Genomic DNA, 15384 nt, shown 5'->3' on the forward strand with positions numbered 1-15384 from the left:
AACCATTCAAATTGCTTGACTCGCTCAGGCCTGCTTACTTCTGTTCAGCAACAGCTATCCTCCAAAAGTCAGTGTGCTGTATCATAGAATCATAGATTTGGAAGGGACCACCAGGGTCATCTAGGCCAACCCCCTGCACAACGCAGGAAATTCACAACTACCTCCCCCCCACACACACAAACACCCATACTCCATGCCAGGAAGATGGCCAAGATGCCCTCCCTCTCATGATCTGCCTAAGGTCATAGAATCAGCATTGCTGGCAGATGGCCATCTAGCCTCTGCTTAAAAACCTCCAGGGAAGGAGAGCTCACCACCTCCCGAGGAAGCCTGTTCCACTGAGGAACCGCTCTGTTAGAAAATTCTTCCTCATGTCTAGGCGGAAACTCTTTTGATTCAATTTCAACCCGTTGGTTCTGGTCCGACCTTCTGGGACAACAGAAAACAACTTGGCGCCATGCGCTATACGACAACCCTTCAAGTACTTGAAGATGGTTGTCATATATCCCCTTTCAGTCTTCTCCTCTTCAGGCTAAACATATCCAGCTCCTTCAACCTTTCCTCATAGGACTTGGTCTGTAGTGGTTAGTGTTTTAGGCTGGGACATCAAATCCCCATTCTGCTGGGAAACTAACTTGACCTTCAGCCAGTGACATATGCTAAGCCTAACCTACTTTACAGGAGTTTTGTGAGGATAAAATGGAGGCGAGGAGAGTAATGTCAGCTGTGCTGATATTGTGGACAAAGGCAGGATATAAATGATGTAAATAAATAAGATGGGGGGAGCTGATAAAAGGTGGATGGGTGGTGTAAAGAAGAAAAAGAAGTAGGGAAAGGTTGCTAGGGTGAGGGGGGGAAAGAAATTGTGTGGGGAAGGGATTCAGGACAAAGTGAGGTGCCCCCCCCGCAAGTCCCTTGGTGGCACAAGTGTGGTGTAGTGGTTAAGAGCGGTGGACTCAGTGGAGGTGAACTGGATTTGTTTCCCTGCTCCTACACATGAAGCCTGCTGGGTGACCTTGGGACAGTCACAGTTCTCTTGGAATTCTGTCAGCCCCACCTACCTCAGAAGGTGTCTTTCGTGGGGAGGGGAAGAGAAGGTGATTGTAAGCTGTTTTGAGATTCCTTAAAGGCTGAGGATAAGTGGGGTATAAAAACCAATTCTTTTTCTTCTCCTCGTCTTCCTTTCTCCTCCTCCTCCTTCCCTCCCCTGCTCAGCTGCCACTGCACAACTGGGCCATAGTTTTCCTAGGGAGAGGCTGCCAGGGGGAGGGAAGGAAGGAAAGTTGAAGACGGAGGTCAGGTAAAGGTAGGTGGGCTGGTAGGTGGAAAGGAGAGGAGGAAGCAGGGAAAGGGGAGAGGCTATGGAGGCTTCCAGGAAAGGGAAAGAAGATGTAGTGAGGGAGAGAGAAAATGAGATACCCCCTGCAAGTCTTTGCGGGTCCCTCACGTTGTTTCCTAATTCTGTTATCCTAGTACTATTGCCTTGTTTGTTGGATGTTTTATGCTGCTTGATAGAACTGTTTTGTGTATTTTGTGATCTGCCTTGAGCTTCCAAGCTGATAAGTAAAATATCGCCTTTCTGTTAGCAGAACAGAAACAGAAGTTGCTTAATCTAGTGACATCAGAGGCAACACTGACATGTATTAATATCTTGAGTTAATATTTTCTTTACAGTTTAGCGCTACAACCTATAGAGATGATCTTCGTTTACAAAGATACTGTGTAGTCTGAAATCAGCTGTTCCAACTTTTGCTTTGCTTATTACCCCCTCCCTCCTTACATTAAGAAAGTACCATTGAGAACACATTTCACTTTAAGAGAAAATCGTGTTGAGGTAAAGCAAAGGCTTTTACAACCTTGGTTTTCTCGAACCTAAACCCATTTGTTTTGGGTGGGCTCAGAAGTTCATTTAAAACATTGGCCTTGGAATGGTATTGAATAGTCGTGCATTTTCTAGTCATAGTCTAAACAATAGCCTTTTCCTCCTTGTCCTTGTTTAGAGATTCGAAAAAGCATTTGACTGGTGCAAAAAGCGCTGATTGGCTCCATTTATAGCTTTGTAGCTGTCTGCGGTCTCGACTTCAGTCTGCCATTGTTCATCTCCTATTTGCATGTCTTATTGAACAAATCTTACTTTAGTTACCAGGCAGTGCCTTTTGCCAGATGAAAACAATGGGCTCAATAGTTAATTTAAATGTGCCATGAACGTAAAAATGCTTCCCGGGTTTTGTAGAGGGCACTGCCTATAAAGTAATGTTGGCATACCTTGAAAGAGGTCAAGATGTTCTGCAGTCCTGTGCTTAAATCTTGAGCTCTGCAGAAACACGTCAGCTTATTTCTCAGCATGGTGTGCGTGTGTGTGGAGTGTTCTGCGTTAACTTCATTGATATGGTATATTTGGACTCTTGCAGTGCTTGTTAAAATTTTTAAAGTTAGCAGAAGGCCACTTTGCACATTTTAATTTAGCTTAATACTTCTAATTCCGTAGGCGAATCATTTTGGGTTGTCACCTACAACCCTCAGTAACATGGTGTATTTCATTGTAAGCTATATACATGTTGGGCTGCATCAACAGAAGTATAGTGTCTAGATCACGCGAGGTGATGATATCTCTGCTCTGGTTAGACCTCACTTGGAGTATTGTGTTCACTTTTGGATACTCAGTGTAAGAAGGATGTTGACAAGCTGGAATGTGTCCAGAGGAGGGCAGTGAAGCTGGTGAGCCTGGAGACCAAGTCCTTTGAGGAAAGGCTGAAGAAGCAGGGTTATGGTTCTGTTGTCCCAGAAAGCTGGAACAGACTGATAGACTTTGTAGCTGTGAGACAGGGAGCCTTGACACTTTGCCCCATTGTCTGTTGTGTGTGTGTGTTAAGTGCTGTCAAGTCACTTCTGACTCATGGCGACCCTATTATTCAGTGTCCTCCAAAAAGTCCTATATTTAACAGCCTTGCTCAGGCCTTGCAAATTGAGGGCCATGGCTTCCTTTATATAGTCAATACATCTCTTGTTGGGTCTTCCTGTTTTCCTGCTGCCTTCAACTTTTCCTAGCAACTTTTCCTATGGACTGCTGTCTATTAGACTGTCAACCTTTCCTGTCTATTAGACTGTCCAAAATTCCATAGGCATAGAACCAAGTTTGTCTCCTTTTCTAAAGGATTTGGTTAATCTTCCAGTCCACTGTAAGCTACAGAACCTTTTAGCTGGAGGCAGTTGCCAAGTTTTCCCCCTTTATAATCAAATCTAATTATTAGTTAGATCTGGGCAACTTGATGCCCTAGTTGTTATAGGTGTATTTTAAATGATGATGATGATAATTTATTATTGTTATTATTCTATTTTTATGGTTGTTTTGTTATTAGAATTGTTAGTGCTTAAGACTGTAGTCATAGGAGCAGAGAGAGAGAGATAAGATATCATTGAATGTGGTATCCTTCTGGAGAGGCTGGTTGAGTTTGGAATACTGTGTATCAGTAGTTCTCCTCTGGCAGACTGGTTTTTTAATTTATAGCTTTTGGTGTTTTTGTTTTATTATGTTATTTTGTAAACCACCTTGAGCAGGTTCCCCAGCAGAGGTGTCATAAAATTCTCTAAATAAATAAATATAAATGTGCCTCTCTGTGTATATCCCTCAGATTAGTATCCCAGTATATGCTTTCCTTCCAGTAATATACGGGCTTCTCACTCTTGTAAAGAGCAGGTAGGAAAGTTGGCCCTCAGAAGTTGCCATAATGGCAGATGCATAGGACTGGACTGGGAGGTCTTCTGGTTGCTGTTACATACTCATGTTGCCTTCCTCGTTCTAAGATTGCCTTAATGTGCTATTTATTTTAATCATTAAATCTACATTCCCTTTTTCCTTCCACATTGGTACTCAAGGTGGCGCACGCAGGGTTCTCCGAAGGTCTCTCCTTCAGGCACTGACCAGAATTTTAGTGAAGCTCCTCAACGGACTTTTGGGAATGGGGGAAGCCACTGTCGTAGTGAGGACCTGATGGGGATACCTCTTTGTAGTATCCTGACACCTAGAGCAACTTTTACCCCTCATTCATGCAAAAATTGTGTTGCTGAGTAGCCTTCCCTTGGGATCTGCTTTCTTTAGTGAAAGGAAAAGAGTTGTCAGATTCCTTGCTTTCGTTCTGCTACAGATTAAGGATGGAGATAAAGGAAGTTTCAGTGCTTTTCACTAAATTTTTGACAGCACTAGCTGCAAACGTATATAACATAAAGTATATAACCTAAAACTGGTTTATGAAATGAGCTAACTCTGGGATACTAATCTAAAAACAAGTCTGTTTTGCTGTGTTAATCAAAAGCAACCTTGTTAGTACCCATGGGATAGACATAGTTCTTGAAAAGGGCGTAATATTTGGTTACAGAAACCAAAATCACATGAGTTTATCCTAGGAGAGGCTGTCACTTTGTGCAGTAAACTTGAATGCTGTCTTGGAATATTCTGCAAGTTGGAAGTCTGAACATTTTAAGTAAAAATTGATCCCAAGTCAGCAAGGAGCTGTCATTGGAAAACATACATACCATGTACAGAGAAACTGCCCTCTAGGTATTGGCTATAAACACATTTACTATGAGGCATGTCTTAATGTGTTTCAATTGACATAATAGTAATCCTCTTTAATACAGATTTATTGGGGGAGGAGAGAGGGCTTCTCTCTCAGTAATTACGCTTTGTGGCTTCCTCGTCTCTTATTGCTACAAGATTGTAAAGTCAGCTGCCATTTATACATGAGCAGGGTTTCCAGCTGGAAGCTTACTTAACGGGCATCTTCTGTTTATAGGAGGATTAATTGTACAGTCCTTGTTCCTGAGACTTCGCAGTAGGACGGTTGTAATCTTGAAAAATGTAGCCAGCGCAAAACAAATGGGTCTGAAACACACATGGTTTTTGAAAACTGCTTGAGTGAGAATGAAGCTCAGGCTTTAACCTTGAAGCTTCTTCGTTACTGGATTGGCAAGGAGTGGTTGTGAGGATAAAATGGAGAAGAGGATGCTAGTAGCATTCCGTATGCTAACTGCAGCTAGAATGGTCTTTGCTAGGCGGTGGAACCAGAAAACCTCCCCTAAGATACATGATTGGTTGTCAAAAATAAAAGAGGTGTATATTTTAGTGAAGCTAACTGCTTACCAAAGAAAATGATATTAATAGTGTAGACCTGCTATGGATAAGAACCATTCAAAGAATGGAAATGTCCATTTTATAATAAGATACAGTTTCGGTTAAGTGAGAAGGGGCTACGGATGCACGGTTGTAAAGTACTTTATGTCATTATGTGACTATTTGTTTTTTAGTTTCTGTATATATTTACTGTTGACTGCCCATTTTTATTAATAAAACTTTTTTTAAAAAATGGAGAAGAGAATGCTGTAAGCAACTTTGGGTCCCCACTGGGGGAGAACAGTGGGATATAAATGAACTAAGTAAGTATGTAAATAAGTATGATAGCCCCAGGCTAGCCTGATCTTGTCAGATCTCAGAAGCAGGGTCGGCCAGCGTGGCGTAGTGGTTATGAGCGGCAGACTCTAATCCGGAGAACCGGGTTCGATTCCCCACTCCTCCACATGAAGCCTGCTGGCTGACCTTGGGCCAGTCACAGTTCTCTCGGAACTCTCTCAGCCCACACAGAGGCAGGCAGTGGCCAAACCATCTCCGAACATCTCTTGCCTTGAAAAGCCTAGCGGGTCGCCCTAAGTCAGCCGTGACCTGATGTCACTTTGCACACACAAATACATATTCATTTAACAAATAAATGGATTATGTCAGTGGATATATAAACAGTTCAAAATTAGTGGGTTGTATAAATCTGAAGAACTGTAGAAGAGGGTGGGGGATTGTGTTTGCTTCCCTGTTGCTACCATCAACAGTCCTCAGTTTCTATTCAAGATCTAGGACTCAGAGTATGGTGTGTAGGACTTCTGCTGTCAGCTAATGTTCTTGGTTTTCCCTGCCCATCTCTCCTTCTGGTTATGGGGTTCCAGTTATGGGGGCTAATCATGATGCCACCTTCAGAAGTTACAGGTGCTTATCCCAAAAGGAGGTGGATCTGGAACGGCTGTTCTGTCTTCCAAGTTACTTTCTCAAATGTGTGGTTTTCCTGTTTCTTGTGGTTTCCTGATGGAAAATGTTGTTCACTCTTCTGGACCAAATAACCTAAGAACTCCAGTTCTAACTTGGCAGTGCAAGTATTAAACCCTGTCCTTTTCTTACTGTTAATCATAGGGCAAAGCACCCTGGTTAGGATACTTTGGGGACTAAATAGCCCAGACTAGACCAAGCTTAGGAACTAAGCAGGGTTGGCCATGGTTCTTGGTGTGGAAGACCACCAAGGAAGATCAGGGTTGCAATGGCACACCTCCTCTTCTCATCTCGTTCCTTGAAAATCCCTTGAGGGATTGCCATAAGTGGGTTGCAACTTGACAGCACTTTATTATTTATTACATTGGTGCTCCATTTTTTTTAGTCTCAGTAAAGGAATTATGCTACTTTTAACTTTTAAAAGGTTATTCGTGTGATGTTCTAATGAAATTTCTAGCTTGCTGAAACCCAAATGTGTTGCGTGGTTCTTGCTAATGGGCTATATCATTTCTGGAATGGCCTGAGAGAAACTGGGCATCTCCGACACATATATCAGTGTGTTTATCAGCATGGCACATGAGGTGTGTTTATCAGCATGGCACATTGGGGATGATGTGTTTGCAATAGCAGAGCATGCTGTGCACTTGAGGACTTCCAATTACAATGGGCCCCTGTATTTTAACTCGATTGCCCAGGTAAAATGGACCCAATTCTGAAGCCATCTAAGCTGTTTGGCTGTTTGCCATAATTGGCTTTCCATTCTCTCGATTGAAACAGTAGATAAAATTTGCCAATCCACTTTCCCAGTTGAAAGTATTAATGAAAGCAATCTGTCTTTTTAAAAATACTCCTGCAAAAAAAAATTAGGTAAGATGAGAAGAATTCTTTAATAGAAATTATTTACTTAGTTTATACTAAGGTCTTTAAGCAGAGGCTAGATGGCCATCTGTCTGGAGTGCTTTGATTGTGGGATCCTGCATGGTGGGGGGAGGGTTGGGGTCACTGGGGATGTGGGGGGAGGTAGTTGTTAATTTCCTGCATTGTGCAGGGGGTTGGACTAGATGACCTTGGTGGTCCCTTCCAACTCTATGATTCTGTGATTCTGTATCCCACCTTTCTCCCCACTGGGGACTCAAGGTAGCTTACATGATTCTCCTCTCCTTTATATTACCCTCACAACAACCCCGTGAGGTAGGTTAGGCTGAGTGCGCATAACTGGCCCAAGGTCACCCAGCAAGCTTCCATGTAAGAATGGGGATTTGAACCTGGTTCTCCCAGATCCTAGCCCAACACTCTAACCACCACACCGCACTGGCTCTCATGAAATGAATCAGAACTACGATGCGAGTTGGTAATTTTAAACCATTTCCCCATGGCTGTCAATGAGGTAAAAAGTGACTATACCCTGTCACAAGCCACTCAAGGGAAGAAATATTGTGCAGCTCGGTACAGTGGGTTGGATCCTGTGGCTCAAGGAAGAACGTCTTGTGACAATGGAAGGCTCTTTCTGTCCGAGGAGAGCATATCTGATAGAGGGATGGGGTCTATGGTTCTATCCCTCCCTGTTTCAAAAAATACAAATTATATTTGTTTTAGGGGATCAAAGCACGCATTCTGGAAACCCTTGTTATGCTCATTCTTCTTGCGCTGCTTATTCTTGGAATCGTGTGGGTGGCTTCAGCTCTCATAGACAACGATGCAGCGAGTATGGAGTCTTTGTATGGTATGTAAGTCTTTTTAAACATTTGTGTGAGAGTTTACACCATGGGAGCAAATAACAGTGACTTGCCCTATCCTAGCGCTGTGCAGAAGAGGCAAGTTGCATTTGCTTGCTTGATTGGAAAAATATTGGCATGCTTCGCATTAAAAAAAAAATTCCGTGGCTTTTCTTTTTAATAAAGAGCTACTTGAAGTGATATTACTCATATTCGGTTAATTGCATTTGTTGTTAAAGTGCCCAAGTGCATAGCGCAAATCTGTCGGAGTGATATTCAGTATTAGTTTAATTAAATATAGTACCAGAACATTGCATATTCGTTTTGTCTTGGGTATGGTACATGGGTCCCATTTTTCTAACATTACCATGGGTAGAGCAGAATGAAATAATAGTGCACTGCCTGAATCTTGTGTTAATTTTTTTCGTTTCAGATCTTTGGGAATTCTACCTCCCTTATTTATATTCCTGTATATCATTGATGGGGTGTTTATTACTTCTAAGTAAGTTTTGCAATGCATAATAGAAGAGTAAAGAATATATATATTATAATATGTATGTGTGTGCCTGCGCTGTCAGTTCACAGATGACTTATGGAGACCCCATAGGGTTTTCAAGACAAGATAAATTTGGATGTGGTTTGCCATGGCCTGCTTCCATGTGGGCTGAGAGAGTTCTGAGAGAACTGTGACTGGCCCAAGGTCACACAGCAGGCTTCATGTGGAGGAGTGGGTAATCGAACCCGGTTCTCCAGATTAGAGTCTGCCGCTCTTAACAACTACACCATGCTGGCTCTGTATTATAATAGGGGCTCATTAGTTGTCAGAACCTCTGGAATAAACCCTATCTTGACATATGCAATTGTCCTTTCTTGTGCTGTTGTTTCTACTAATTTTGTGATTAAAATGTCGTCTTCCCCAATTAATTTGCCCATGCATGGATGTCGCAAAAAACCACATGCTGTTGGCATGGGAGTTTGGATGGCATTTTAAGTTGCCACAGCAACCAAAAATGGCACCCAAAAATGTGGCAGGCCAGTAGCAGGTGAGGGAGAGCTGGAGCTGTTGAGGGTACGTGGGAGCCCAGATTTGGCAGCAAGAGACAGGAGCTAATAGCAAGCGGAGAAAATGGGATTTCCCTTCCCCTCCGAATCCTCTTGGATCTTCTTTTTTTTTTTGGATATGTTTTCATATTTCCCTTTTTTTTTTTGCATTATTATTTTCATAACTCTGAAACTTAAAAGTAGGAAATATGCATAGTGTAGTCTTTGCCAGGGCCAAATAATCTGTACCATGGGCACTAGCCGATATTATGATGCTCTAGGGCTCCTTCTTGTCATTTTTACAGAACGTGCTGTCATTGGTTAGAATGAGTAGAAGCTTTAGTGGTCTGCTCAGAAGTTGAAAGCAGAGAGCCAGCGTGGTGTAGTGGTTAAGAGTGGTGGTTTGGAGCGGTGGAGTCTGATCTGGAGAACCGGGTTTGATTCCCCACTCCTTCACATGAGCGGCGGAGGCTAATCTGGTGAACTGGTTTCCCCACTCCTACACATGAAGCCAGCTGGGTGACCTTGGGCAAGTCACTCTCAGCCTCACTCACCTCACAGGGTGTCTGTTGTGGGGAGGGGGAGGGAAAGTGATTGTAAGCCTGTTTAAGTCTCCCTTAAGTGGTAGAGAAAGTCGGCATATAAAAACCAACTCTTCTTCTGCGTTAGCTCATAGCTGACAATTCAATATGTTGCCGTATTCAGACAGAAATTTCTCTGCCTGGTTTTGTTCCTTTGATTTGGCAGAAGGTTTCAAATTCTGTGTAACGTAGACCGCTACTTCGAATGATTGGCTGACATCTGCTTTCCTCCGCAGTATGCACGCCAGTGGGACTTTCACGAATGTTTACAGTAATGGGCCAGTTGCTTGTGAAACCAACGGTAAGCATGATGCGCACTTAACTTCTCAGCATATCCGAAGCTAGAAGATGGCTTTTTATCTAAGTCGGTTCTCTTTGAATTTTTAGGATGGCTGTGTAATTTAGCCATCCAGACAAATCTTGCCAGCCGTAGTTCTCTAAGCACAAATGGTTTTTATTTCATACATTTCTGAGAAGAAGCTGGCTTCATTATATAGTCTATAGTCCTACAAATGTGTATTCATATCTCTAACTTTGTATAAAATTAAATTTGTGCTTATATATTTGCAGAACTGTGGTCCTGACCTCTGTCATCGGTTTATCATTTTATTGTGAAGTCTCCCCCCTCCATATTTGAATAGTGCTGTTCAATATGCATAAACTCATTTCTGTTTATGCAAATTTAAAATTGCCAGTTGAGTAGTTTGGAGACGGAGATAAAATCCTGGCAGGAGGCCAAGGAAAAGGTCAAGCCACCTCTTGTGAATCTTGAATATTTATAAGGCCAGAGAATATGCCAGAAGCACTGAAAGTCTACTTGTTAACTTTGCTTTGTCAAAAACAGTTGTCTGCACATGACCTCATTGTTAACTGTTAATTGTTACCTTGAACCACTTCTGCTGAAGCAGGAGCTGATGGGCAATCACAGTAGATCTGTCCCATTTTGAACCCACTGCTAATAAAGCTGTCGTTCATTAATGTTTAGCTGCCTAAATAACAGTGTGATGACCCCAGTGGTTTAGCGCTCTTCCTGTCTTTTTGCTGTAGGCAAAATACAAGCACTGTATCTTGTATGGAAAGGAAGGTGCGTGATTTCAGACTACTAAGGGCTGGTTCACACATTGCCCAGGAGTATTTGGTAGAAAGCAGACAGGAAGGAAGTTGATTCATTTAAAATGTGGTGTTGGAGGAGAGTTTTACGGACACCGTGGACCACCAAAAAGACAAATCAGTGGGTTCTAGATCAAATCAAGCCAGAATTCTCTCTAGAAACTAAAGTGACTGAACTGAAGTTATCGAACTTTGATCACATTATGAAATTACAAGACTTATTGGAAAAGACAACAATGTTAGGAAAAGCTGAAAGTAGCAGGAAAAGAGGAAGACGCAACATGAGATGGACTTATGCAATAAAGGAAGCCACGGCCCTCGGTTTGCAAGATCTGAGCAAGTCTGTTATTGATCGAATGTTTGGGAGGTCATTAATTCACAGAGTCTCCATAATTCAGAAGCAATTTAACACACACATTACGTATTCTCCTGCACAAATCCCAGTTCTTGCAACAGGTTCTGTGCAAAGTGGACCGCATGATTCACACCTGCTGCATCATTGCCAAGGAAGTGTATTATCTCGTGTCTCCTTTTCTGAATGTAGATCCTTGAAGACCTGGATGAACAGATATACATTATTACCTTAGAAGAAGAAGCCATCCTGAGGAGGCTAAATGGTAGGTAGGTTATATGATGCTTCTCCTCCTTGCATCTGGTTTTCTACAAGCAAAATTGGGGTTGTGCACTCCTTCCCTCCTTGAAAGTGGAAACCTCTGACGATTTCTTTATTGAAAATATTAATGTACTCGCCTTTGTTTTGTGTATTCCAGGACTTAGGTATTCTTTATACTAATATCCCTCAGATGTGGGCGTTATCTTTTATAGGAAGTACTTTAAGCAAAATACACAATAGATAGCCCTCCCCCTATTTTGCATTCAACGATACATCTTATTGGCAAGTTAAAGGCATAGCCATGGTTTCCTCTGTGGCACCAGAGGTAGCTAACCTGCATATGGGTCATGTTGAAGAACGTTGTGTACATTGTACTGATCCTTTTTTGGAATGTATTATTACATGGTGGCACTTCATTGACAAACAAATCATTGGGTTATAGATCAAATCAAGCCTGAACTGACCCTAGAAGCTAAAATGACTAAACTGAGGCTATCGTATTTTGGTCACATTATGAGAAGACAAGAGTCATTGGAGAAGACAGTCATGCTAGGAAATGTTGAGGGCAGCAGGAAAAGAGGAGGACCCAACAAGAGATGGGTTGACTCAATAAAGGAAGCCACAGCCCTCAATTTGCAAGATCTGAGCAAGGCTGTCAAAGATAGGACATTTTGGAGGACTTTGATTCATAGGGTCGCCATGTGTCGGAAGCGACTTGACGGCACTTAACGCACACATGCTTCATTGATGACATTTTCTTACTATGGGAAGGCAGTCAGGAACAGTTATTGCCATTCCACAACTGACTTGATATACAGGATGACAATATCAAGTTTGAATCGCATGTAAATGATAGACAGATTAATTTCTTTGATGTTATGATTATCAAGAAAAGAAACATTTTGATGGGTTTATACAAAAAACCCGCTGATAAAAATTCTGTTTTCAGACACGATAGCTACCATCCACTTCCCTGAAAGAATAATTTACCGTATAGCCAGTTTTTAAGGATCAGGAGGATTTCCACAGGGAGGCCACTGTTTTAGAACAGAATTTTGTAACTTGAGGATACTCACATCCAGTGTTACAATCTGCTTATTCCAAGGCCACTGCTTGTAACAGAAGGAGTTTGTTCCAAAGTAAGAAAAAAAACTGACCTTGGGAGACTCATGTGCAGTCTGATCTTCAGTCATATAAATGTCGAACTTAAGAGCATACATAGAAATGGGAATATATTGTACGATATTACTGTGTGTGATAAGAAACTGATCATCTTATTCTAAAGAACAATGGGTACACACTAATTTGAAAGATCAATGGGTGCATAATAATACATATCATCCTGTTAATTCATAACTAATCCTGTTGGGACCCAATCTACCTGCAAGATGTTTTCCTTGTGGAAAACCACTCGTTCTTCAAGTTTATGAGCATCATTAAAAATTATTAATCCATAAATTGTACATTGGCAGAACCTTGAGGTAACTTAGAGTACGTATTGCAGTACACAAAAGGAAATATACACCTTTAAAAAGTTGCCCTTTTGGTCCAGCACTTTCTACAGCACAATCGTGGTCCAAAGGACTTTACATTTTTGGGCTGTTTTTATATCTGAGTTTGTGGGCTGTTTTTATGACTAAATGCCATAGTGTGGTAAAATGTTATTGAAAAAAGAGGCAGGGTGGATTTTGAGACTGGCTCTGGTCCATCATGGGTTCAATGAAAGCATCACATTGTTCTCTTGTATGAGATAAAAACTGAGTCAGGCCATCATGCTTCCTGAGAACCAGCGTGGTGTAGTGGTTAAGAACGGTGGTTTGGAGCGGTGAACTTTGATCTGGAGAACTGGGTTTGATTCCCCACTCCTCCACATGAGCAGCAGAGGCTAATCTGGTGAACTGGATTTGTTTCCCCACTCCTACACACGAAGCCAGCTGGATGACCTTGGGCTAGTCACAGCTCTGTTAGAGCTCTCTCAGCCTCACCTACCTGACAATGTGTCTGTTGTGGGGAGGGGAAGGGAAGGAGATTGTAAGCCGGTTTGAGTCTCCCTTAAGTGGTAGAGAAAGTCGGCATATAAAAACCAACTCCTCCTCCTTCTCTGGGAACTACTTTGGCTATACGTTTTTACAGGTTAGCTGTTACCATTTTCCAGCTTGCGGAAGTGTTTGGGCGATCTGTATAAATTTTGTTTTTAAGATTTATGCTTCCGTCCATGTATTGCACCTGCAGAGTTATCTTAAGCATGCTCCAATATGTTTAAGTCTCTACTGCTTTTCAGTGGTAATTAATTTTTTTCTTGGGTTTATTTACTCTTCTTTGGGGGAACCAGAAGAAGATATGAAATGAGCGTTTTTCTTCCCACTGCACTATTGCTTTTTTGTTTTTTTGTCCTCTATGTGGCTGTCTTCTGATTTTTTTGTGTTATATCTGAACCAAGGGTATTTTCCCCTGGATGGCCCAGGCTAGCCCAATTTCGTCAGATTTTAAAAGCTAAGCAGGGTCGACTCTAGTTAGTATTTGGATGGGAGATCCCCAAGGAAATCCAGGATAGCTGTGCAGTAGCAGGCAATGTCAAACCACCTCTGAACATCTCTGGAGTCGAAAACCCTACGGGGTTGCTATTAAGTCACCGGCGACCTGATGGCACTTTACACCGTTCCCCCACCAACATACTTAGGAATAGAGGTGAACATAAGAGTATTCCTGCTGGATCAGACCAGTGATTGTTCATCTAGTCCATCATCATTTTTCCTGCAGTGGTCAACCAGATGCTTGTGGAAGGCCTAGGACCAGAGCTCGTAGGCCAAAACCTCCCCCCGTTGTTGCCGTTGGCTATAAATATAAAAGTCTATAAAATCTTGCATTTGTATGCAGCTGGGAATGAACAAATACACTAGCTGCTAGGAGATGCATAAGCCCAGGTTGTGCTTATGAACATCCGTACAAAGGATGTTAGAAGAAGACAAGTTGGTTTTTATACCCTGCTTTTCTCTACCTTTAAGGAGTCTCAAAGTGGCTTACAATCGCCTTCCCTTCCCCTCCCCACAACAGACACCTTGTGAGGTAGGTGGGGCTGAGAGAGTTCTGAGAGAATTGTGACTAGCCCAAGGTCACCCAGCAGGCTTCATGTGGAAGAGTGGGGAATCGAATCTGGTTCACCAGGTTAGAGTCTGCCACTCATGTGAAGGAGTGGGGAAACCAACCTGGTTTTCCAGATTGCTGCTCTTAACCACTATGCCACACTGTTTTTTTTGGGGGGGGGGAACCTTAAATACTGTGATGAAGGATCATGGAACTTGCCTTTAATTGTGAAAAGCAAGGGGAAAGATTGGCAGCAATAATTCTTGACCTTTTCTTACTGGTGGATTTGAACCAGCAGTATTTTCCTCCAGTGCTCATTTAATATGCTGCCACATAAATAAAAAGTACAAGTGTGAGCTGATATTTTTCCTGGGCTTTTCTAAATGCCTACATTTTAAGATAACACTGAGAACACTTTTGTCTTTAGCATGTCAGTTATAACTCTATTTGCACAGGAAGTTGCTAGAAAAAAAACACAGGAACAGTCGTTAATCTGTTTTAACAGTATTGTTGAAGAGAGACTGGGATGGAAAAAGTGTTTTATCATATCGTATTTCAATACCCACATCATTCCTTCTCCAAAAGAATAAAGCTAGGACTTTCTTCATATTAAAAGGGAAAAAATGCCTTTAGCTATTGGTTTTCCTGAATCCAAGGAGATGGGTGGGGCAAGATCAAAAATACCTATTTGATCAAAGTTATTGGCTCTGAAGGTATTCTGGCCTATGTAAGAAAGATGAAAGGTGTTGTTTTTATTGCGCACTAGTAACAGTGTAATTTTGAACTAATTGGTACTGAACTGCCAATCACCTACAGGGAATGCAAATAGATACTCCTACAATTTCCTTTGAGGTACTGAAATATTATGTTGGGGCTGGAAGAAAAACAAAATAATACTGTTAAATTGACCTTAAATGAGCTGCTTTGTGGCTTTCTTGGAGAATCCCTTCTAATTTTTCGTGACCAGTCTGAACAAGTTCTGTCTACCAGTTTGATTTATTGGCTAGACAATGCAGACATTAAACTTTTGTGCTTGTTTGAAATACAGTTAAGAGGGTTTGAATAGTTTGCGCTGTGTTTCAGGGATCTGGTTTGATTATTTAAAATGCTTTATTGGTTTTTGGCAAATTATTGGGATCAGTGTTACCTTGT

The 15384-nt window shown here is 41.9% G+C and overlaps 1 protein-coding gene across 1 annotated transcript in view; it reads left to right on the plus strand.

Annotated features, from left to right (window-relative positions):
- The window catches only part of LMBR1 (limb development membrane protein 1), a 76614-nt gene that overhangs the window by 43987 nt on the left and 17243 nt on the right, over window positions 1–15384 (plus strand). The window contains exons 6-9 of the mRNA XM_056857648.1: window positions 7685–7811; window positions 8237–8305; window positions 9662–9726; window positions 11080–11152. Coding sequence (XP_056713626.1) covers window positions 7685–7811; window positions 8237–8305; window positions 9662–9726; window positions 11080–11152 — 334 coding nt within the window. The remainder of the gene's footprint in view (window positions 1–7684; window positions 7812–8236; window positions 8306–9661; window positions 9727–11079; window positions 11153–15384) is intronic.

The sequence above is a fragment of the Euleptes europaea genome, chromosome 11, assembly GCF_029931775.1.
Source record: "Euleptes europaea isolate rEulEur1 chromosome 11, rEulEur1.hap1, whole genome shotgun sequence".
In the NCBI taxonomy this organism is placed as follows: domain Eukaryota; kingdom Metazoa; phylum Chordata; class Lepidosauria; order Squamata; family Sphaerodactylidae; genus Euleptes; species Euleptes europaea.